This window comes from Callospermophilus lateralis, chromosome 19, assembly GCF_048772815.1.
Source record: "Callospermophilus lateralis isolate mCalLat2 chromosome 19, mCalLat2.hap1, whole genome shotgun sequence".
Lineage (NCBI taxonomy): Eukaryota > Metazoa > Chordata > Mammalia > Rodentia > Sciuridae > Callospermophilus > Callospermophilus lateralis.
In genome coordinates this window covers 28,743,852-28,768,265 of record NC_135323.1, presented here as the reverse complement: position 1 = coordinate 28,768,265, position 24,414 = coordinate 28,743,852, and the positions used below count along the sequence as shown (strand labels likewise).

The 24,414-nt window shown below is 54.5% G+C and overlaps 1 protein-coding gene across 11 annotated transcripts in view; it reads left to right on the top strand.

Annotated features, from left to right (window-relative positions):
• The window catches only part of Cux1 (cut like homeobox 1), a 315,533-nt gene that overhangs the window by 121,767 nt on the left and 169,352 nt on the right, over nt 1–24,414 (top strand). For all 11 annotated transcript variants that reach the window (XM_077106064.1, XM_077106063.1, XM_077106062.1 and 8 more), the window contains exon 3: nt 21,601–21,648. In XM_077106064.1, the coding sequence (XP_076962179.1) occupies nt 21,601–21,648 (48 nt within the window). The remainder of the gene's footprint in view (nt 1–21,600; nt 21,649–24,414) is intronic.

The following is a 24,414-nucleotide window of genomic DNA, read 5'->3' as shown; positions in this document are numbered from 1 at the left end:
TAGTGAGTGTTTGTATTTAGGGGAAGATATTTTTAAACATGATTTGCTTTTGCCCAGTGTCCTGCATCCCTTCACTTGGGGGATTTGCCAGATATTAGCTCATGGTCTTCTACAAATGACCAAGCCCACCCTCCTGTCCTGCAGGTCCAGATAGCGGGGGCCTGCCATGTCGTTCAGCGGGGGTCTTTGCAGTAGCTCCTGCTCACCCCAGCTGGCTGGCTAGCCGCACTCTCTCTCTTGAACACAATTGTGTTTAATGTTTGTGTTCCTTGTCTTTTAACCGAGAGCCGCTTGTTTATTTAGCTGTCACTGGGGGGCATAGGTGGGGAATAGAAATGATTCTTCTCCACCTTCAAGTCCATTTTGCAAACATTCGTGTCATGTATGTTCTCGTCGCCTGTGCTGAACTGGGGTGTAGCCTGGGAAGGCACAGCCCTGCCCCGTGGACCTCAGAGGGCTCTGCCGTGTGAACGGAACGACGGTGGCCTTTGTGCTGGAGCAGAGGGGTGCACGGCAGAACCGGCAGTGGTGGGGCCTGGTGGGCCCCCAGCAGGGCAAGGCACAGGAGAGGGTGAAGCCGCCCTCCTCCGTGCACCCTGCACGTGCTCCCGTCTGGATATAAAGGTGCGTCGCTCTCCAGATATGAAATTGCTCACGTTGCTGCGCACTCATCCTCCTTGCAGAATGCCCCCCATAGGAGGCCAGGCCATCTCCTGGCCACATGCAAGACGCCCAGTGCGTGTGTACTGAGCAGAAACCCTTCCTGCTCAGGCAAGATTTGTGACAGGTTTGTCAGAAGCACCGAGCCTATGCCCTGCTCAGAATTGCTTCTGTGCCCATCAGCCACTTTAGCTAAAGGACCCAGAGTTGGGGACATCTCTGTTCATTCCTCAGTTATGTCACCAGAAGTGTGGTAGGTTTACAGCAGTTCACCCAGCAGGCGTTTGGAGAGCCCTTCTGAGACAGGGCCAAGCTTTAGCAGTGGTGCCTGTGACCTGGAGGCCTGGGCAGGGTGAGGCATGGCACTTGGTTCTTCCCTCCACACAGTGGCCGTTGGGGCTTTTCCGCCCCGTCCCCCGACACAGTGCTGTCCCGGGCTGTCTGGAGAGGCGGGGCTTCAGGTCTCCCTGGCTCTTAACTGTCACAAAGTAGAGCCCAGGAAGTGATTCCCCACTGCCCCTGCAGTGGGCAGTGTCACCCCAGGGCATTGCTGTGGTCATCGACCTCTGTGAGCCCAGCTTCCCTGCTCATGCAGCCTGCGGCCAGGCTTGGAGTCCTACATGGGTCTCTTGTGGTGATGGTGGGGGCTCCCCCTTTTGTCTAAGCATTGCAGCCTGGAGGGAGCTCTCCGCAGGCCCCGGGCAGCGCCAGGCCATCCCATCCCCCACCACAGGCGGGTGTCTGAGGGGGTGGCTGGCCCTGCCCCTCTAGAAGCCTTTCACTTCTTGGAAGGGGGACCTAGTTGCTGTCCCCTCTACAGAGAGGGGCCTTGATCCTGCTGGGGGCTTTCTTTCCTGGCTCAGCCCAGCCCACACGGCCTGTTTCTGGTACAGAAGCCCCAGACCCCAAGCTGTCACGCATCCCCAGCTGCTCCAGGCCCACCTAGGTCCCAGTGACGGGGAGGGAGGCTGAGGTCCCTTTTGTTCCTGCTGTAAGTAGCATCGCAGTTCAGGGAACTGCAGGAAGCTGCCTGTGGGCAGCCTGGCAGGCCTCAGCGTGGCTCCCCTCACTGACAAGCTGACAGGTGCAGCAAGCTGCTGAGGGAGGGCTGTGGGGCAGGGGCAGACCCGGGCCCTCCCAGCGTCAGGCACCTGTTCTGGTGCCAGCGTCAGGCACCTGTTCTGGTGCCAGCCCTGCCCCTTCATCAGGAGACCCTGGGCTTCCTCAGTCGGGGTCCTCCTGTCCTCAGAGTGGCCCTGTTTGCCTGCCCTGTAGGCCGAGCGGGCGAGATGGACTCAGAGGCTGTGAGGTGACAGGCTGACTTCAGTGGGCTCAGCCCACAGCCCTGTCTGAGGACTGTGGCACCAGCGTCACCCGTTCCTCCTTGCTCCGGGCCCTTGGCTCACTTTGTGTTAAAAGTTGTTCATTTACTCTGGGTTTCCTAAAAAGCAAGCGCAGCCTGCTCCCTTGGTACACATCTGGGTGCTGTCAGAAGGCTCTTCCCGTGGCAGTGTGGCCTGGAGTGTCTTCAGGGCCGGCTGGGGTAGTACCCTCCTCCAGCACAGATGGGCTCCGTGGGCCTGGCAGGAGCTGACCTAGAACATGGAGGTGACCCCGACCCCATGGTGGAACTGGTCACGGGAGCGCTGAGTAGACGGCTCAGACCATGTCTTTGGCAGTCAAGCAAATCCCCACCCCACCCCACCCCACCAACTGTGTCGTGTGGACCAGGAGAGGCTGCCTGATGTTTACAAGGAAGGGGCAGAGACTGTGGTGATAAATCAGCTCATAAGCTGCCACAAATAGCAGTAAAGTTTTATTCTGAAAGTGTTGTGAGTTTTCACAAACACTTCTGTGTCCTGCATCTCACGTGCTGTTGACAGCAATCTGCTGGTCAGAATCACACCAGGGAGAAGCAGGTTGGGGGTCATGCCTGCCTGGGCCGTACAGGGTCAAGTCCAGGGTCTTCCACAGGGCCTTGTCCTCAGATGTGGATTCTTTCTGCGGTAAAACCTCTCACACGTGAGTGTCAGGGAGTTAGAAAGGGGAGGAAATGGGGGACAAGTTCAGGGGTCCACATACTTTCTCTTAAAGAGCCTGACACTAAATTAGGCCTGACCAGGCAAGAGGGAAAATCAGGATATTATGCAGGACTTACATAACCATTTTAAATGTAACCACTTACAAGTATAAAAAAACATTCTTAGCTCATAGGCCATAAAAATCCCAGCAGCTGGTTGGGTTTGGCTAGCTAGCCAGAGCTTGCTGACCCCCAGGTGGGTCAGCTGCAGCTACCCATGGGCAGGACTCAGCAGGTTCTGGCCCCCTCTTTTATTCCTCCACTGGAAGCTTCTAGCCAGAGGTATCTAGGAATCAGTGGAGTGGCGTCTGTCACGGACAGCTTCATTTCCAGGAGACTCAGCAAGGAATTCTGGGACACTCCCAAAATGCATTTGAAAAATCTCCATCAATCCTTTTGAACAGACAGTGTCACCGCTCTCCCCTACCAAGCCCAACTGCTCTGCTCATACGTGTATGTGGCCCATGCTGGCTGGCCCCAAGGCCCCAGGCCCCCCATCCTCTATCCAGTTTGCATGTTCCTTCTGGACAAAGCAGATGTGAGAACATTGCAGTGCCCTCCTGTCCCCGCTTCCCAGTTCTTGGCTCTTTGTCTAGCTCAGAGCTGTGCATTGATCAGGCTTAGAGAAGGAAGCCATGGCGGCCCCAGGCTGCTCTGGAACACTAACCTTGCTCTGTGGCCTTCTGTGCCTAGAGCAGGAGTTCAAGGGAGGCCCAGGGTCTGGACTACAGCCCTCTTTCACGGCCAGTTTGTCCACCGGCCACCACTTCTTGCGGGTCCCTGTCTGAGAGGCCAGGAACTCTCAGGGAGAAAGCTGACAGCCCAGACGGGGAGATGCGGCCTTTGCTCAGCCTTCTGGAGGGAGCACGTCCTCTCTGGAACCTGCTTCTGGAGGCCCAGCGGCTGTTGGCCTCTGCTGAATGACGGGCAGCTCCAGAGGCCCCGAGCAGGGCCTAGGATCCTGTGCTTTTGCCAGAACCTAGGGTGTCAAAGAGAAAAGCCACAGAGACTGGGCAGGTGTGCAGGTGGGTGGGCAGGCGTGCAGGTGGGTAGCCAGGGACTTGGTTGGTTTGAGGTCCTAGAAGGTGAGCAAGGGAAGATCAGGCTGGGGGTCTAGACTCAGGGAGGAAGTAAGGGGGGATGGGCGTCAGCACCCTCATCCCGCCCACCTGGAAATGAAGGAAAAAGACCTGCGGCAGGAGGTGACCCACTCGGGCGTGGGTCTGCTTTGTGTGGTGCCTTTGGTTCCAGTGGTCCAGTTACTGTTCACAGGCTACACCTCACTGGAAGGACATTCCCACCGTGTCCTGCTGTGCTGTGGACATCCATGCTCAGAGACATTGTTTACCCTGGGAAGGGCAAGGCATGCATAGGGACTTAATGTTTAGCCATCATCAATTTGCATAAAACAAGCAAAACATCTCTGAGAGGGGAGACGGAGGTTCAGCCCTGCCTCAGGACTCGTGTTTCTCCTGGGAGGCGGGGGCAGGGGATTAGAGCCTCCAGAGGGCTCCTGCCTTCTCGCCCCTCATGCAGTCCAATCTAACCACGAGCAAATCCAGGGGGCCAGGCAGCTGGGGAGAACCGAGGCCCAGGGAACTTGTGACACACGTGCTCTGGCAGGTCCTAGCGATTAGCCGGAATTGAAGCATTCAGAGGCTTGTCCTGCCCTGCCACATGGGCTTCCAGGTGGGAGAGAGCTTAGAAGACAGCGTGGCGTGGCGGCATTGGCGCCAGCAGGCCCTGAGTTTGCATCATGACCAAATGGCCTCAGGCAAAAGGCACAACCTCCCAGAGCCCCAGATGCCCAAGTACGCAGTGACAATAAGTCACACTCCCGCAGGGCTGTGGGAGGAGTGTATCTTGCGGGCCACAGAAGAGGTGCTCTCAGATTCTTGCAGGGAGTAGCCAGCCCTCACCTGTCACCTGGCTGGGCATGCTAGAGAAAGGCTCCTCGGGACAGTGAATGGCTCAGCCTGAGAAGGCTGAGAAATGGCCCCAGGCAGGCCAGGGAGCTGCGGAGCCTCCTGCAAGTGCAGGGATGCAGTGAAGCAGGACCCAGGCCAGGTCTGGAATCCTGACTCCTGCCCTGCACCCCTTTCTCCGCCCCTTCCCAGGGGACTTTCTGCTTTTACACCAGGGGTTGTGGTTGTGACAGCCGACCATCTGGGACTTCTTTATCTCCAGTGTGTGTTTCTATAAATTTAAATTTTCTCAGTTGGGTAGAAGCTTTAGAATTACTAAAATTCCTTTTGTGTTGCATAATGTTCTTGTCATTTAAAAGATCAGCAGGCATGGTTTCAGGGCGCCGTAGTGGACAGCGTGCCTCACTTAGCTTCGTCTCTCTGTGGTACATGTAACAACATAGGAAGACAGTGTGTGTTGGGGAACGGCAGGTCGCTGCTGCAGCCTGAGCGGGAGACTCCTCAGAGAGCAGAAAGGAGGCAAGCTGCCCGTGCTGCCTCTGCAGACTCTTCTAGGAAGCTTCTCCAGCCCGGGGCACCCGGATGAGGTCAGCCTGAACTTACTGGGGAAGAAGGCAGGTGTCTGAGCGGGGTGGATGCTGGAGGAAACCGGTGGCACGTGAATACATCTCTCTTGGCCATAAGCTAGCACGTGGAGGTCACCTCTGGAAATTCTGTCTGGGAAAAGCCCTCTGTGCTGTGATTGGCAGCTTGAAGGCATGGAGTGGGGCCGAGCTGGAGAGAACAGAGTTAGTGCAGCCTGCGCTGGCTGCCCAGCAGCATCTGGAGAACACCTGGCCAGGGCCAGGGTGCCTGGGAAGGACTAACAGCCCTGTCCCAGTCCAGAGGAACTGCAGGCAGTCTAACTGCCAAAATGGCTTTCGTAATGCTGTGCAGGCCCGAGAGGTCGTAGGCTGTGGGGGTTAAGGAACTCTTAAGAAGGCAGATGTGAGAAGGGGGTGTTGTCACCATGGTGGTCACGCAGCAGCTACTTGGAGCACCTTCTGGGTTTGCATTCATTCAGAAGGAATCTCTCGATGCCCGCAATGCGCTGAACAGGATTCAAATCAGAGAAAGCCTTACAAGGCCAGGAGCGACAGTCTTCACAGGAGGGAAACTGAGGCTCAGGAAGGTGAAAATTGATCAAGCAAACTTCATGCAGCTACTGAGTAGCAGAGCCAGGGTTTCAAAATCCGGTCCATTTGAATTTTTGTAAACGTGAGCTTCATGTATGTTTTCTCAAGAACAGGATATCGCAGGGTGACTGAGGGGTGCAGAGTGTCTTTTAGATCAAGCCTGTGTCATGTAGTGTTTCGTGTCAGGCCACATTCAGTGTTGCACACATCTGTAACTGACTTGGCACGCATGTCCACCTGTAGGAGGAGGGAGGAGGGAGAGGCTTCTTCGCGGCTGTGTGCCTGTTGGCATGTGGTAGGCTCAGCCTGTGGTGGGGTCGGCTTGTGTCCTTATGCCTGTTGACGTGTAGCTCACACATGGGCCTGTGTGCTCCTGGGGGAGCTCTGAGGAGGAGGGTTGTCCCAGCACCCATTGGTGGCTTGCTGATGTGACAGGCATAGCTCAGCCCAAAACGTAGGCTCCATTTTAATGTATGAAACTTTATTCCTGTGGGCCCCCAGAAGGCCTCTGTGTTTGGAAGAGCCCTCTCTGAGTGTACCCTTGTGTGGCCTGTCTGAGCTGTCCACCCCCAGCATACCTGCCAGACTGGTGCAACTGGATGTTGAGAACCTCGTGTCCCAGAGAAGGAACCGTAAGACACTGTAACCAATCCTAGTCAAGCAGGGGACCTTTGGAGAAGGGCGCGTTCCCATCCTGTCACCCCCTACCCTAAAGCCCCTTTCCCAAGACCACCAGGAAGTGCCTCCCCCTGCAGCAGGCAGGACACTAAGGTTCACCTCCCTTGTCGGGGAGCCGAGGGGTTCTTATTTTTTGGGCACACAGGCAGGTCCCCAGATGAACTGGGGCTATAGGAAGGACTTTCTAAAGGGTGTTCTAAAATAATTTCACCAAGTTTTTTTTTAACATGGATTGTTGACTTGGTGTCATTTGGTTTAGGATAGACTTTCTCGCAGCCATCAAACACATCAGCAGTGCTGGCAGTTCCTTGCTCTGTGGTGCCAGGGAGGCCTGATGGAGTCTCAGGTCAGGTGGGTGCTCAGTGCTCAGCATGACACCACCGGGTGGACGGCTGGGAGATTGGACCATGTCTTTTCTGCACAGCCAGTTTTCTTCCTGTGGCTTCTGTGGGCCCATGGTGGCAGATGTTCTAGCTGAAGATTGTGCCACGTGGGGGCGCAGGAGAGCAGCTGCGGATAGGCTGACAACTGCGCTTTCCCAGCGTCCCCTCTGGTGGGCTCCCATGAGGTACAGCCTAGGCCTGGGAGGGGACGGCCCTGACCACCTCCAGTGTGTGCAGACCCGTGCATTTGTCTTCGGTGCAGGTTGGGGACAGGGCTGAGGCTGCTTACCTTTACAGCGTTGACCCTCAGTATTAATTTATTGAATGAATGGATAAAAGTTCCCTGAGAACTTCTAAAACAGCCACCCTGGACTTTCCCAGCAGTTAGCTTTTAGAAGCCTGAAAATATATTTGCTATTTATCTCTTTAAAGACTATATCAGGGGCTGGGATTGGGGCTCAGGGGCAGAGCACTTGCCTAGCATGCACGAGGCACTGGGCTCAATCCTCAGCACCACATAAAAATAAACAAATAAAGAATTTTTTTTAAAAAAAGAATATTTCAAAGACCATCAGTGCCAGTCGTTGTTTTTCTGCCAGTGCCTGAGCATGTGATAAGAAGCACACAGCACCCAGGAGAGGCCTGTTCAGGTGGCCTTCTCGGGGAGTCCTCTGCCCTGTGCTGCTCAGCTGGATGTGGCTGGAATGTGGACAGCTGGAGACAAGGGCCTGCCTCGGATTTGCAGCTCTGTGGACATTCTGCGGTCCTCCCCCGAACGCCCAGCCTTGGGTTACAGGTTTAGTGCTATCCTTGGGCACACAGTCTGTGTCGTAGATCAAGATAAACTTTTAGGAAAGACAATAAGGTATGAAAATTGCTAAAGCTGAAGTTGAGATGGTTGGAGATAAATAGATCTATATTTGCCATATATGGTAATAAAAGAAAAGTCCGGGCAGCTGCTCTCGACGTTTATGGACTTCTCTGTGATTCATCTGGTTGGCCAGCAGCTCCAGCCAAGAGCGGGTGTCTTCACCCATTTCTCTCCTAAGCTGTTTTGCTACAAAGAAGCCATCGTGTATATTCAAAAGAAAGTCCCAGGGCCGTGTGGAGTGACTCCTGGTATCAGCCCTGAGAACGACTGCAGGAGGACTCTGCCGCTTTCCTGTCTCTACACCTTGTCTTTGTGACCCCTTTATTGTTATTATTTCTTTTTCATGCCACAGTATTATAAAGCTGTGTATTTAGCAATGCACACGGAACTCTCTAAACCTTAGCGATTTTCCCTAGGCCCGGGTTCATGTGTGTAGTGTGATCGTCACTGTCCCTCCCTTGCCAGAAGCAGAGTGGTCTGTGCTCTGCTGGTTGATCTGCTCCTAGACAGACTCTTCACGTCCTGTCTGCCATTGAGATCAGATGTAATTCGTGGCTGTGTTTTCAGGGACAGGGTGACAGATGAGCACCCAGCTGTGTGCTTCCTTCAAGTGCAGCAGCTTCCAAGCTGTGTCTGGCTCTGCTGCCTGGGTCCCTGGCAAATGTGTGCCAAGGGGGAGGGACACACCAGAAGGGCAGCTGACTGCAGGAAGAGGCTGGTCCCAGAGGACAGTGAGAGCCTGGGTTTGGGGTGGCCGTGGTGGGATCCTCCAGAGGGGAGTTGAAAGGCAGAGCTCTCTCTGTTGGGTATTATATTTTTCTGTAGTGCTTCGTGAGGCCCTTACAGCCGTCCTCCACATCCGCAAGTTCCGCATCTGTGGATTCAACCAGCTGTGATTCGTGGTGGGTCAGAAATACTCGCATAGGTGGGTGAGCAAATTGGCCCAGGTCTGCGGGATTTCCACCAGGAAGCCCACAGCCTGCAGAGGCTTCCCTTTATCCTAGCCTGATCATCAGCACACACTGTTTACAGTGGCTGCGCAGAGGAGAGATCAATAATATATGCTGGGAAAATCTACGCGCTGCCAGCACATGCCGCAAAGGCTCTCACCCCAACTTGTGGAAACAGGCAGGACTCAAGGAAGCCCAGTGGCCATGGGGTACCCTTGGGTCCCGCCTGTTTCCTGGCCTTTTGCAGGCTGTGGAACTTTAGGTGAGCTAGCTGCACACAGTTGGCGGATGAGCTTGCAGAGGCCCTGGAGTGGGGAGCCGAGGACCCTGAGGCAGCACTGAGAGGGCGTGTGGCAGAGCTGCTCCGTGGCCTGGGCCTGGTCTGCTTGCTCTTGCTCATGGTTTGCCTGCTGAATACAGATGTCTCCCGACGAGGAGCTGAAGAGACCCTGCTCACGCTGGGACTGGCTGGGGGCCCTCCTGCCCCTTAGGTGTCAGTTTGAGATGATGTTTTAAGTCTCCAAGATTCCTTGAGGCCTGAGACCTGGTCCTCTGGATGAAAAGCATGAATGCTCATTACTGAAATCTGCATATCACATGAAGCATGTAGCATGGAGAAGAAGGTGCTGAATCCCCTACCCTCTGGACATGGGTGTTAGGCAGTGGCCTTAGAGCCTTCTCATCTTTCTATGTTGAGACAGTAGATATCTCAGAACCATTAGGATGTTGTGCACACCATTCTGTAGCATGGCTATGTGGCCAGTCTTAGTGTTTTATTTAAATGCAGCAGGTGTGAGTCTGAGATGGACCAGGAGGTATCCTGCCCTGGGGACGTGACTGTGGTCTCGCTGGGCAGTGACAGCCCTGGTGTTTGCTGTCTGTGGGTTGCACAGGCCTGACCACGTGCCCAGGGGTGTAGCTTGCCTAGTGCTACTGACGTTGAGTGACCATCGCGTACATAATCCAGTCATTCTGTGAGCCATATTCAGTTTTCAAAAGAACGTTTTTATGTTTAAAAGGACGTACTTGACCTGCAGAGGAATGAAGCGGGAGCTGTGTCCCATACCCATGGGTCCGCTGGCCGCTCAACGCTAGTGCCCTTCCAGGTCTTACAGGTGCCCGTGCAGGTTCAGATTCCCCAGCACAGTGTTCGCAGCAGACTGTAAACAGTTACAGTTTCTCAATTTTTCAGATTTGGGGGTATTGGTGTAAACATTAACCGTTGAGCATGTCTAGTCCAAATTCTGAGATCCCAACTGTGTCCATGCTCAAAAAGCTTTAGAATTCAAAGTACTGTGGACTGGGGACGTTCCCCTGCGTGTGTGTTTGTTCGTGTTTGCACCTTTAGGGTTCCACTGACAATGTACTTTGTGGTGTGTGGCTCCCCGTCATTCCCCACCCCACCCCACCTGACCCGGGTGCCCCCTGCCCACGAAGCCTTCCTGGACCTGCCTCTGAAACACAGCCCGCGTGTGAGCTTTGCTGGGTGGTTCAGCGTAGTGGTCTGTTCCCTGTACAGTGGCGACTCAACTCACGAGGCCCCTGTGGATGGAAGCCACGTGGGTGGCCTGGGAACCAGGTGGTCTTGCTCACAATTGAAGGCCCCTGTGGTGGTGTCAGGAGACCCCAGTCCTCCCCCAGCCAGTGTCTGGTGAAGGATGGAAGCCATGTGCATGTTCAGCATTCGCTCTTGGTGGAGAGGTACTCTTACCAGCTCCCTATCAGGCCGCCTTGGGTCGCCTTACTGAAAACTCCCTCAGGATGTCTCCCTACTTGGGATCCACGGTGCTCCTCCTTTTTTCCATCCTGCATGCACTGGGCTCCTGGGCATGGATCATGCCTCCGTCTCCGACGTCTTCGTCTGTGGTGGTTCTAACAGTCTGGATGGTGAAAGCCTTAAGCGAGGGTTCGCTCCACATTCCAGTTGTAAATGGCCATTCATCTGCATGTCAGCAGGGTCAGGGTCTGGAGTAAGTGAAGCAGTGGCCTTGTCTGAGGGAAGCAGGGTGACCCTTCCTGTTGGTGTCAGAGAGTCCTGGGTATAATGTGCCCCAGGAAATGCCCCCAGCCTGGCACACAGGGCCCCTGTGCAGCACTGTCCATGAGGGTCAGCTTCACAGCCAGCCTGGGAGGAGCGACCTGTGGGTTCCCTCGGCCACAGGTTTTCAGCACCACAGCAAACAGGCTGCCGAGATGGAGGCCCTTGACCACCCTCACCAGGCCACCAGCCCCTCGAGGACGGTGCCCTGCCCTCTTACTCAGTGCACCTGTTAAATGCTCATGTGGGCTCTGAATGAATGAAAGACCCGTGTAATGTGGGTTCTGGTCTTTGACAACTCAGAGCAGCGTTTCAAAGTTCTCAAATAAAAACTAGAGTTTTGCATGTGTGCAGTTCAGAAAGCAGCCCAGAAGAATAGTTTGAAATGAGAGGATCGACCCTCTGACCATCCAGTGTCCTGCAGGAGGCTGCTGCCCCGGGACAGGTGGCCATAGGAGATAGGCAGGGGCAACAAAGCACACATGGTGAGAGCCAGCACGGACACACCAGTCCAGGCCCACAGGAGGACTGTCCCCAGAGTGGACACGCAGCTTGACATGCTGGCCGTCACCAGCTTTGGCTCCCAGACGAGAATCCTTGTGAAGCCTTTCTCTAGCAATTCTCTGGTCTCTTAAAACTGGGAGCTCGGCTTGAGTGTGCCTCTGTCTGTCGGCACTGGCCACGTGAAAGGTGTGAACGCAGCTTTGTGCAGTGTCAGTAGGAGGGTGTCTTCACAGGTCGCAGACCTTCTAGAAAGCTCTTCATTTGTGGGAAAACATGGGGACAGCAGATGACAAATAGCTTTGACCTCCTGGACCCTTGGCAGGGTCTGTGGAGCCAGGAGTTCCCCAACCCTTCCCTGAGGATCATGGCCTTGTGACATTTAGGGTCTGCCACAGTGCTCAGCTGCTGCCACACGCCTCCAGTTCCTCCTTCCTGCCCGGCCTACGCACATCTCCAGTCTGCTCTCCCCCCTGCCTCTGCACCCCCCTGCTTCTGCACCCCCCTGGCCTCTGCACCCCCATTCTACCATCCTCTGCACCCCATCTTTCCATCCTCTGCCTACATCTGGAGTCCACAATGCGGCACCTGGGCCACTGTGCGTCAGCTGGCAAGTCTTGCAGGTTCATTCTTATTCAGGAACTTGGGCACCGCTGCCCCCAGTGCCCCTTGCTGGCCCTCACCGCTCACCACCAGGCGCCCTAGCCCGTCCTCCGGCACACAGCTTTTTTAGGATAGTGCTGAAGGCTCATCCGTCAGCATAAGGGGACTTTCCACCGGGACACAGAACATGTTTTAAATGGAGCAAAGAAATTTAAATGGGAAGAAATTATAGCATGAGCCAGTTTATCCCTTTCAAGATAATCTTATTTAATAACCAAAAAACTCACAAAGATGTGCATTTTATCCAGCTACAAAGCAGGATGGCAGGGTCTGTGTTGTGGTAATTACATGTTTGGGGTTTCATTCCTTCTTTAAACTAGATTTCTATTATTTCAGAAAATCAACCATTGCAGCAAAAGACTATTCATTTATTCCATTGCTGGGTGGCCCATACGCCGTGAAAATAGGTCAAGAACAGTAATCTAAATTGACTGCTGATAAATAATTAAAGCTAATGGAATTTTCTCAAATCTGTGAACTAAAATCTTTGAGAAATTGCCAGGACATACTGTCTGCTGTTGTATGGAAAGATATTTTTTATTTAACACTCCAGTTTAAATGCCATTTAAAATTACCCTTTCTACCGCCGAGGCTGGAAGGAGCACGTGCTTGTCTGTGACAGCATTGGAAGGCAGGGTGCCCGTCAATACTGTGTGGTTCATCTTCAGTGATGAGATGGGAAGTGAAGGTCCCAGGATCCTGGAACAAAGGGAAACTTCACTCTCCGCTCAGCTACCATCGGGAAACACACAGCGTGTTGTCTAGTTTGGAAACCCCACACCTGGCCCCACACCCGGGCTCTGGCATGCTCGACAAGGAGAATCGCAGCTGCCACAAGTGAAATCCAGGGACGCAAACACAAAGAGGGACTGTCCTCCCCTCGGCACTGTCCAGACCTTCATACCTAGGACACACATTCCCAGAAGTTCCTATCAGAAGATGTGGCTTCTTAAGAAAGCAGACACATCCTGCAGGCAGTGAGCCTGGCCTAGGACGCTGCTCCTAGTGTAGGTCATCTTGATGACCGTGAGCACAGCTGTCCTCGGCACACATCAGGGGGCTGCATACCTCGGAGCGAAGCCTCAGTGGCCAGAGGCCCCCTGGCACACGCTTTAGGGTCTGGCTCTCAGGTCTAGAACAGGGGGCCTCACCTTATTTGTTAAGGGAAATGTTTTGGTGGGAAGAAGTCACTTTCTAGAAAGACCCTGGATTGTTAAGCTGCTCTACTGTGTGATGTTGCATCCACTCTAGTTTCTTATAAATGGTGAGCTCAACTTCTGAAATTAAACTTCTTAGCATATTTTTCCCTTTAAAAATGCTACATAAAAATGTCTGGATTTCAGAGATTATTCCATTCAGATTGCCGCTTGCTCGCATCCAAGTGATCTAGAACCTGGCTGTCTGCGCATTGCACTTTAAAGGTCTTCAGCATTCTTTCCTCAATATAGGCTGTGTAGGTGGTGGACACTGCCAGCGGCTGTTTCAGAACCCTATCCCCTGCTTTCCCAGAGCCCTCTTTCTCCAGGGTAGGGGCTTTCTAGGTGACTGCTTCCCGGGCGGGAGTTGGGTTGATGGCTTTAGAGATGCTTGCAGGAGCTTAGAACAGCAGCCAGCTATGTGCTGGCCCTCACCGGGAGCCTGGTCCAGCCCAAGTGCCCTTGGATTGGAAGGCATTCCCCCAGAAGCCTGAACCACAGCCACTCCCCACTTCCCCATTTTCAGGCCAGCTGTTCTCCTGTGTAGAGCCATGGATACGGGGAGCTGTTGTACCCACCCCACTGAGGGAGCCACATATCATATAGCATATGAGAGGGACAGGAGCAGGGGTCACCTTGCACCTACTCTGCCTCCCCCAGGCCCTAGTGATTATTCACGAACTTTGCTAGTGACTGTGGTACAGGACAGCTTCCTCAAAATAGCAGCATCTCCCTGTGCCAGGGAGACTCCCACCCCATGACAAGCCCCAGTTAGACAAGCCCATCCCAGGATGGGCAGGTCAGCCAGGACACTGTGGCAAGAGACGAGACCAGAGGGACCTGGCATTTCCAGGTGAACCTGCCAAAGTGGCAGGTTGACGAATTGTCGGTTGTGATCTGAGAGGTGCCCTGGTTGTGCTCCCCTGGCTCTTGGCCTGCTCTGTGATGCTGTGAGTGCCCAGCTGAAGGCCTTGTGCACCCCGCAGGGAAAGTGTGGGGAAGTGTCTGCTGTTTCAGATGCACGCAGGTCAGGTGAATGGTCCCAGCCCCCAGGTCTCACCGTCATGTAATGGCCATCACCACCCTCATCTCACCCTGTCCACCCCATCCTCTCCCACAAATCAGTTTGAAGCAAAAATCATAATTCGCAAAATACGTTAGTATGTGTTTTAGAAGCAAAGGAGACTTTTGAAAAAATACTTAAAATGTGGACTACTATAGATTTAAAAAGTAAAACCTAGGACCTATTATTTTAATTTGAATTCATTTTGTGGTGCACTGTGTTTTATCAGCTATAATTCTTGCACTGTTATGTTTCACCATTTTCAAAATCAGAGTATGAAAATAAGTGACATCTGAATTAAGCAAGCAGTGTGTTTTCTGAGCATAGCATGGAGCAATGGCACAGGTTACACTTGCCGTGTTCATTTGCTGAAATGAGCCGTGGATGGTCGTCTTTGACATACCCTTAACACATTTTCCAGTTGGACTTTGGTTGCTGTGAGGCCTAATGGGAAAACCAGGGGCCAGGGAACTCACGTGGGGATGACATTCTCCAGCCCTGGCGGGGGAGGGGTGTGCCTCGTCACCAGGCAGCTGTAACAAATGCTTCACCTCCCCAACACAGGAAGAAAATGTGACCTGAGGCCAGGGAAAGAGGTGGGTCTGGAACAGGAGGTGGTTGTGGGCAGGTGAGGGAGGCCAGGCTGCTCCTGATCCTGCTGCAGGGCCACAGGCAACCCTCCAACAGGCGCAGAATTGGGTGACTCAGTTCAGCTACCCCACCACTCCCACCCTGCCCGGAGTACTTGGAAAGTCCACATTGTCACCAGAGAAGGCAGGACCCCACTGCAGGGCTGCCACCAGCGAGGACAGCACACTAAGACCGCAGCAGGTTTTGGATATAGTAGAACTGTCCTGTAGAGAAGTGCCTTAGTCGCTGTGGAGTGAAAAGGACTTTGTGGCCCGGTGCGGGGGCGCACACCTATCATCCCAGCGGCTCAGGGGCAGGAGGATCGCGAGTTCAAAGCCAGCCTCAGCAAAAGCAAGGCGCAAGCAACTCATGAGACCCTGAGTCTAGAAAACAAGGCTGGGGATGTGGCTTGGTGGTCGAGTGCCCCTGGGTTCAATCCCTGGTACCTCTTCCCCCCAAAAAAGAGGTTGTGCAACTTAGTAGAATATCCAGAAAATCTCAGACTATCAAATATTTGTGGAGGTTGCTCTGTGAGCCTGAAGGTGCGTCTGTGACCCACCTTTCCCTTGCGCACAGTATCTATGCTGGCCCAGCAATTTCTTGTCCTTCCTAGTAGACCCCGAGCCATCCTCCCAGGGACTGAGCTGGGCCCAGCACAGCAGCTCAGGGAGCCGCCAGCCCTGAGTCCGGCACATGGCTGGTGCGCAGGCCACCGCCCTGCCCTGGTCTTGCGTGCCATTGGGAAGCAGGAGAGTAGGGCCCAGAGGAACAGAGCCTTGCAGAGACCACCCCGACCCCCCGAATGGCAGAAGGCCGAGGTCTGCACTGTGAAGGCCTGGGCAGCCCGGTTTGCAGGGCTCCTGCTTTCCAGGTGCGGCCTCAGGGCGCCTGGCCGCTTTGTCTTTCTTGCTTTTAAATGAGAACTCATCTCACCAGCTCCTCTGTCATCTGGAAAAGGCCTTAATGGCACTTTCCTGTTCAGTTTTCTGGTCTAAAACCTGTGATGTGAATCAGCGGTTTTGAGAACAATGCAATCCCTCTCGCGTGGCCGCGTCTCTACAGACCTGGCTCATTCTTTGCTGTGCACTCGAGGGAGGGTTGAAACGAGCAGCTGTGGCTGTTGCCAGCAGACACCTGATCGCAGCGCTGTCCAGGACATTGCTCTGCGCCACGTGGAGGTGCTCGCTGCCTCTCGCTCTGTGGGTGGAACTGGTTGGAAAGAAGCCAGGGTCAGGGGCAGCCTGTGGCTGAACTACGTGTGCAGCTGCAGGTCCTCGCTGGAGCTGTGTGTGCCGCTAGCTCCTTCCCGCCCCATCTAGTGTGGTTGTGACTGGCCGGAGCCCACTAGCTTCAGCTGCGATGGTAGCAGAGGGCGTGTGGGTGGCCCAGAACCGCAGTGTCCGCAGCGCTCAGATGGCCCGGGCGCTGCACTCTGAGAGGGGAACAGAGGGAGCCATGGCCTGGCTGACTAGGGAGCCCGCGGGCTAGAATCGAGCATCCTCGGGTCTCTTCCTCAGTTAGGTGCAGAGCTGGAGAATCTTTGCAGGCAGCAGAGTTGGATAAAGAATGTCTCAAGCTGCCAAAAATAAAATTAGAACGAGTGGTTTTTAGCTGGTGACTTGGAGCGCGGCGGTGTCAGTTTGCGTGTGATGTGTGAACATATAGCGGTTTTTTCCTCTCAACTGACTCTAAACATGCATGTGCGCATGCGTGTACAAACACGTCCAGCTTTAATACCAAAGCTTGTTTCAGGGGGTCGCCGCAAGACTTGCAAATGCTCAAATAAATGTTTTTTTTTTTAAAGAACAGCATGTTGCTAAAGAGGAGTTTGCTTTATGTAAGGACACGGGGCGAGTGAGGCTCTTCGGCCCAGCTGGGATTCTACCATAGACGTTGAAATCATTTTCTCACCTCCTGAGCTGGTGTTCTCAGGAGGCAGCCCTGTGCCAGGTGGGCAGGGCTGGGGGGCACCTGCTGTGACCCGCGTCTCGGCTCCCCTGCCCTTCTCCTTCCAAGGCCCCATCCGGCTTCACTCTTTCTCTCTGAATTTGGGCCTTGATAAGCCTTGGAGAGATGGGCCTGTACATACCCTGCGCCCCATCCCACCACCATGTGGCCTGCTATCTGGGTGGCCTCTGTATGCTGTACCTGTGCCCATATGGGGCCACCGTGATTACATCCTTTAAAAAACCTCACTGTGGTGTGGACTTTAGAGGGAGATCTGGGTTCAAACTCTATAACCCTTCCAGCTCTGTAATCTTGAACAAATTGCCCTCCCTTTCTGAGCCTCAGGGTCTTGTCTGGACAGCAGACATGTACCTCATGTTGGTGGGGTCACTGTGAGGAGCCCTTGGCTCCAGTGCTCAGCTCGTGGCAGACACTGAGTTGGCACTTCAGACCTTGTGCGTCTCTCTTGCCTCCTTCCCCTGGACTCCGGGTTTCTCAGGATGTTCCTGCACTTGCTGAGCTGGTTCTGTCCCCGGCTCAGCTCAAGCTGCGACATCCCGTGAGCAGTCCCTTCCTAGTCCTCATCTCGGGGCAGCATTGGCACAGTGACTGCCTTTTTCCTCTTGAGTTCCCTCCTCACTTGGCCCCGCGCTCTCCCTGCTTTCCCCCTGCCCCTGCCACCACCCGCTCCCAGGAGAGCCCCAACTGGATGTCTCTTAGCCCAAGCAGCCCAGGGTAGTGGTTGCCAGCCGTGAGGCTACAGGCACTTGACCTTGGCCAGTCCAAACTGAGACGGTGAGCTGAGCATGCAGTGCACAGCAGACAGCAGAACCTCAAAGCATAAATGAAAGTCAGTGAACAAAATAAAATGGAAATATACGTAAAAATACCTTGTTAATTTTTACATCAATTTCTTGTGAAAGGATCGCATTTGGGACACGCTGGTAGAAATGAAGCCAAAGCCAACTTCACGTATTCCAGCTGCGTCGTCAGGGTGGCGCTAGAGAACAGGAAGCTGTGTGTGGCTGGCTTGGCCTGCATGGACTGAGCCACCCTAGGCGGGAACCCAGGCCCGAGGGCTCTTCTGTAGGCTGCGACCTCCCGCTTGCTGGGTCTCGGCACCCCCTGGAGGGTCGTCTGTTCTCCACTTGTTCTTTCATTTGCTCTCATGTCCGCTCCACTCAGGGCTGAGTCCCTCTGGTGTGCCAGGTCCTTAGTAGCTTGGAGGAGACCAGCACTGGCCTGAGGTGTAGCCCAAGGTCAAGCTAACACCCAGGGCAGCAGGTCCAGATTTGGTCTTCTGCCGACCCGACCCACTGCCAGTTCCCAGACTGCAGAGCACCTGTGTTCCAGGCCCGGGCCACACTGCAGGAAAGGGCCCGTTAGTCCTCTGGGGAAGCAGACATGGGGTCTGGTATGGGGGGACTCACTTCCAACTTTCTAGAGTCTTCAACTCACCCATGCCTGGGTGTCCTCAGCAAAATGCCACCCAGCTCTGCGTTGGAAGCTGCAGGAAGAGGGGCAGGCAGAACCCACGCCACCCGCAGCAGCCCCAGCCGGAAAGCAGAGGCTGCACTCCTGTCACCAAGTCCCTGTCTGGAGCTCAGAGGGAGGAATGCCGGGACATGTAGCCTGCGCTGGGCCACCCTGGCTGTCTCCAGGGGACTGCTCAGAGCCCAAGGGGTCAGCAAGGGCTACTGGCTGTCAGATATTGCAGGGCAGGGCCCGAGGGCCACCCCATGAACATAGTCCCCTAGGGGCGAGCAGCCAGCTTCCAGTCCAGCTCCTTGGCATCTGACAGTTGGAAGGCAAGCCTCTCATTGGCTTATTTTCCTTGATTTTTTCATGTCTTTCGTTGTTAAAAATAAGATGCGCATGTGTCTGTGCCTCCCTGTGTGAGAGGAGGGTCGCTCGTGTAGTGTGTTAGAGGCGATTCTGGTGCCCTGGATGCCATGGACTGTGAGTCCCGGGCGGGGTGAGTGGCATCTCTCTTAGCCCACACTGGCCAAGGCAGCCACGCCCCTGACCAGGCCACCTTCATGCACATTCAGCCTCTGCGGAAACGGACGCTAACTCCATCCATTGTCCTGGGTTTGCAGTCTGTGACCACAGTCGTGCCACGTGGCCATCCTCCTGTTGTCCTTGCCTGGGGAGGGGGAGAACCCCCTCTCTCCAGGGGAGTCTACCTGCGCCCTCCCTTGCTCCACCAGGGTCTACACTCCCGGCAGGGCACCAGGTCACCACCAGCAAGGCATACACACCTCCCACCTGCACTTACCCTCCTGCATCACTGCGCAGGGAGACCAGGCCTCCTGCAAAGCACTGTGGCTGATTCATGGTGTTTGGAATGTGGCATTGACCCTGGTGGCCCTTGTCCCTCATCCCCTCGCAGTGTTACGTTTTGCCCTCTGCCTTCTGAGGAGTGCCGAGGGTAAGAACCCGCCTGCTTTTCCTTCCCACCACTGCTGCAGCCGCTCACCTGGTCTTAGAGGCCAGAACAACAGGGATCTGTTATCTGACAACGCCAGAGCCCACGAATCCCAACGGGATTACCAGGCCATCGCAAAGATGTGGCCCGAGTATGTTCCCTTCAGCAGCCCCAGCGATGGGTCTGTCCTGGTCTCCTTCAGCTCCCCAGCTCCCTCAGTCCCTGGCCTGTACCCCGATAGCATTCCGACCCTGCGTCTGTCCTCAAGTCCCCTTCCCTCACCCCAGCACTCCTGCCTTCCTCTTATACGGACACTGCCAGGACACCGGCCACCTGGATAATCTGGTCTTCTCCCTACTTATGGTCCCTAATTTGTTCACATCTCCAAAGTCCCCATCACCATGAGATCCAGCGTTCCCATGTGCTCCAGGGATCGAGATGTGGGCATCTCTAGGGACCCATCATTGTGCCTGCCACGATTAGGACAGCCTGAGTTCAGAAGAAACTGAGAAAGAGTGTGATTATTTTTTGTCATTGAACTTGGTTTAGAAATCCAGAAAACCACTGGGGTTGTGGCTCAGTTGGCAGAGTGCTGAGGGGTCGATCCTCAGCACCACATAAAAATAAGTAAATATTAAAAAAAAAAAAAAAAAGGAATCCAGAAAACCATCCAGTGGAGGAGTTGAAACGTGGTCTTCTCTAGGAATAGGGAACATGTTTAGGAGTGCATCTTTCAGAAAAGCGTGTCCCTGAGAGGGGGGATGAATTGTCTGTGCAGTGAGGGGCCGAGTCACGTGGGGTGGCTCCTTCACAGAAGCTCACGGAGCCGCCTCGCTCGTGGGCCCTGCAGTGCTGGGGACGTTCTGGGTCTGCCGGCCTCACGTGGCCAGAGTGGCTGAGGAGCTGAATTCTCCAACCTTATTTAGCTTTAATTAAGTTACAGTTAGACATAAATAGCCACACGTGGCCATCGGCCCCCGCGTTGGACGGCACCTCCTGGAGCGAGATTTCCTAACCAGGCTCCCTGGGTAGGCCATGGGCGGCCCTGAGGAGATGATGGGTAGTTTTATGTCTGGGGGAGTCCATCTGCAAGAGCTAAGCATGGAGGGCCCTTTGATTTAGGAGCTTGGTTAATGGAACCCAAAATGCTGTTGAACAGGCAGTTACCAAAGCTGGCACACCTCCGGCGAGTTCTAGAACTACAGCATCCCAGAGTGGGAGAGGACTGGGCTCCCCACCGCCCCAGGGTGGCAGGGCTCCCCTCATCCATCTCCGTGTGAGGCTGACGGTCCAGGTGCCAGGCTCACTGGGCTCCAGTTGGAAAGGGCGGAGTGCCAGGAGCCAAGCAGCCTGCCCCAGCCCCACCTGCCGCTGCCTCCTTCAGGAAGACGAGGCCGCCCTTAGGCACTTAGAGGTGGTGGCTGAGGCTCACAAAGTGACTTCCCTGTTCCACAGTTAGAGAGTGGCTGAGCCAGAAGTTGGAATCAGCGCTGCCCAGATCTGCCATCCCCCTCCCTGTTCTGAACCCCTTGAAACTCTACCCCAGCCCCCGCTCCTGCCTGCCGTCACCCCGGGTCCACAGAGCCCAGGCGCAGGCGCAGGCGCCCTGAGAGCCCAGCCCTGGCCCTCTGCTATCAGCTGCAAAAGTCCTGCCCCTCTCCCCAGCTCGCCCGCTATCCCTGTGAATGAAGTACTTCCTCACCACCATAATTTGACTTTTTCTTTCCTCCTGTATTTTCTCATAGCGTTAAGTTTATTTTTCTAAAAGAATACTTTATCTTCTTCCTGTGCCTTGGTCGGACTGGTGTCTGTCCTTACTAGCCCTGGCCGGTTTCAGATGGGCACATACATCTGGGTCAGCCTGGAACTGAAAAAAGTTGTGGATGTTCTTGTCCCAGACATAGTGAATCCGATCTGGCGTGTGGGTCTTCCTCAGACAGGTGTTTACACGCCTAAAAGTAAATCCTCAAGATCGTAGGGGTATGTGGACAGGCTGTCCCCTCCTACAGCATGGGCACAGGACTGTTGGCTCAGGGTGGAGTTCCCAGTGACTGCCAGGCAGGGCTTCAGAACAGGCTGGCCCTCCCGTTAGCAGAGCACAAGATAGCTGCTGAAACACGACAGCGGCCCAGGCCTTCCCGAGAGAAGCAGCTTCAGTGACCCCACTTAGACCGACATGGGGACTGCAGCCCATGGCACGTTCTAACCGGGACTTAGTGGAAGTGAGACCCGCTGTGCTCTCACGTAAGGGAGCGTCAGTTCCCAAGTGGGCACGCAGGTTGGGAGAGGGGCGGGAAGGCTTTATGTAGCGGGCATCAGCTCAGAACTCTGGAACTCTGTCTTGAAGCGCTAACCAGTGTTCCCTTCTCTTTCCTTCCCCACGCTGCTGCTGCCCCACTGCTGCTGCCCCAGGATTTGCGCAAGCAGGTAGCACCGCTGCTGAAGAGCTTCCAGGGGGAGGTAAGCCTTCGCCTTCAGTCCATGCCCCAGCCACCCTGTGCCTGCCATCTCAGTCTCACTGAGTCGATGCCATTGACAGGACATCTGCACAGGCAGAGCCTCGTCAGCTGCACTGACCCCTCATGGTGCAGACTTTGCACTCGTAATGGGATTTTCCCCTCCAGGTCCTCAGTACGAGTCCTTCTGGAAAGGGAAGCTGCATGTTGATGTGGAAAGGTGTGGTGGGTTCAGGGGACAGATGCCCTGCAGGGTTGCACTTCCATGGCCTTAGGAGCCCACGGACACCTCAAGGGGTCGCCCTGTGCTATGAGCTAGTCTGGGCTGCTGCTGCCCCAGGCCTCCTGCAGGGAATAGATGGGAACAGACAGAACATTCTGGTGTTTTCTGAGGGTTGAAGGGGAGGAATTTCACTGGATCTGAACCCCAGAGGCCAGGCAGGAATCACAGGAGGAAGCCTGCCAGTGTGAGGGAGTGTGTTCTAGTGGTTCCTTCCAAAGAATGGCTGAGCTGTCTGGCAGACAACTGCAGCGTGTCACCCGAGACATCCTGTGATGTCTGCTGCCTGAGAGCAGGAACGGCGCCCACGGAGAGCACCGAGGGTGGAGGAGGGTGGCGCTTGGCACAGGCCGACAACAGGTTCCAGGAAGATGCACGTGGTGACCTACAGGCCCAGGAGGGGAGGGCCCGAAGGGAGGGCCGTGTTGGGGGGCCGAGGAGTGCTGTCATCCTGCGGTCCCTGGTTCCCCTGTGGGTCAGCCTGGACACTGGTGCCTTTCGCTGACACCGCTTGGGAAGGCTGGAATCCTGGCCCAGAGCTCCAGCATTAGTAGCTAGGCTCCTGTTTGGCAAACCCTCAGTAGGCAGGTGACAGCAGAGGGGAGGGGAGGAGGTGTGTTGAGCAGGCAGGAGGTCAAAGGGGAGATGCCAGGATGCCCCAGGTCCATGGAGAAGAACGGCCGCAGTGCCAGTGAAGAGTTCCCCAGGTGGATCAGTGCCCCTCTTTTTTATGTACCCATCCTCGTGGAGTGCCCATATCCTTGGCTAGTTGAGGCCCAGCAGGCTGCCCGGATCCCAGGCCTCTGATGGCCTTGGATAGTCTTGTCCTTGGTGTCTGTCTTCAGATCCTCACCTGATGAGTGACACTTACCTGACGTGTTCCTGCACTTGATCTTATCTGCTCTCTGTTCCGAAGCTTTTGGGAGGCCCCTGGCTTAGGGTTTCTCTGCCTGCAAAGAGCCCAGCAGGATTCTGTGTCTGCTTGTTTTTCTTTTGTTTTGAAAATTTTTGAAGCCGCTTAAGGATAGAAGACTCAGTGCAACTGACACCTGTGCACCTCCACCCAGCTGCCCACCTGTTGGCATCTGCCACGTCTGCTCTCCACCCAGCCTTCTCTAAACATGTGGGAATAAGTCGTGGGTAGCGTTGAGGGTTGGAAATGATAGCCCCAAAACAGAGTGGCCTGGGAAGAGGGAGGGAGGAAGAAAGCAGCACACTGATAACATCGATCTTTTCCCAGTGACAGGACAGTCCCTGGGAGTGAAGCAGTCATCACCCAGTGACAGGACAATCCCTGGAAAAGCAAGCATTGATCCTCTCCCAATATGTCCTTTCCCAGAGATATACAATAGACCCTGGGGGTGTGGGGATAAGTGCCGAACTCTAGATCCTCCGTCCTTGCCCAGAAAAACACATTTGCCCAGTAAAAACAAATTTTAGATTCTCACAGCCTGTCTCCTGAGGGCCCTGATATGTTCTGTTAGTCTTGAATGGTTAAGCCACTTTGCAGTGAAGCCTATATAAGCACAGATTCCTCCTGTGACCAGGTGCCATTATCTATCCAGAAAGTGATGCTGGGCCTCACTGCTGAAAAAAGGCTCAGCTGATCCATGAAGTCTGACCCTGTCCGGCTGTTTGTGCTTTCACCATGATGCCAAGACCATTTTGGTTATTTTTGCTTCCAACCATGACACTGTACCCTCAAACCTGTGTGTGTCCCCTAAACTAAGGAAGCAGGAAGATTGCCCAGCATTGCCACAGTGATCACCACCCACACCTGGGGACAGAGCAGTGACTCCAGGTTATCCAGCCCTTGTCCAGAATCTCATTTCCGTACTTTCTCAAACTGCTCTTGGAATTTCCCTGCCCCTTCCCCCTTGGGCGCAGTCGGGTTTGGCAGCTGCATTTGGGTTTGGCAGCTGCATTTGGGTTTGGCAGCACGCACACGTCTATTCTCCGCCCCCCATCACCTTTTTTATCTATTAAATTGATTTTTTTAAGTGGGGAGAATCAAGGCCAGTTTTTGTACAGATTGCCCTGCATTCTCCGTGGGCTAGGGGCTTGGCTTTGGTCCTGTCAGATTGGAAATGCCTTGGGCCGGGCAGAGCACCTGCCTGCATGTGTGAGGCCCTGGGTTCGCTCCTCAGCACCCTCCAGGCCCCACAGGAGGAAGGCAATGCCTGAGAGCGGATGGCTTGCCACTCGCCCACTTTTAAAAGGCACTTTAAAAAGGAAATTTTTTAGCACCGTTAATATTTATCAAACCTCTGGTAATTACTATGTGTTTTAAAATAAGTGTTATTGTGTATATTTAAGGCATACAACATGATGTCACGGGATACGTACAGATCTTAAAGTGGTCACTGTGATGAAGCAAATTAACATACCCACCATGGCTCAGAGCTATTCCTTTATTTGCAGCAAGAGCAACTAAAATCACATTCAGCAGAAATCTGTGACACGGTCCGACTACCAGTCCCTACCACCCCA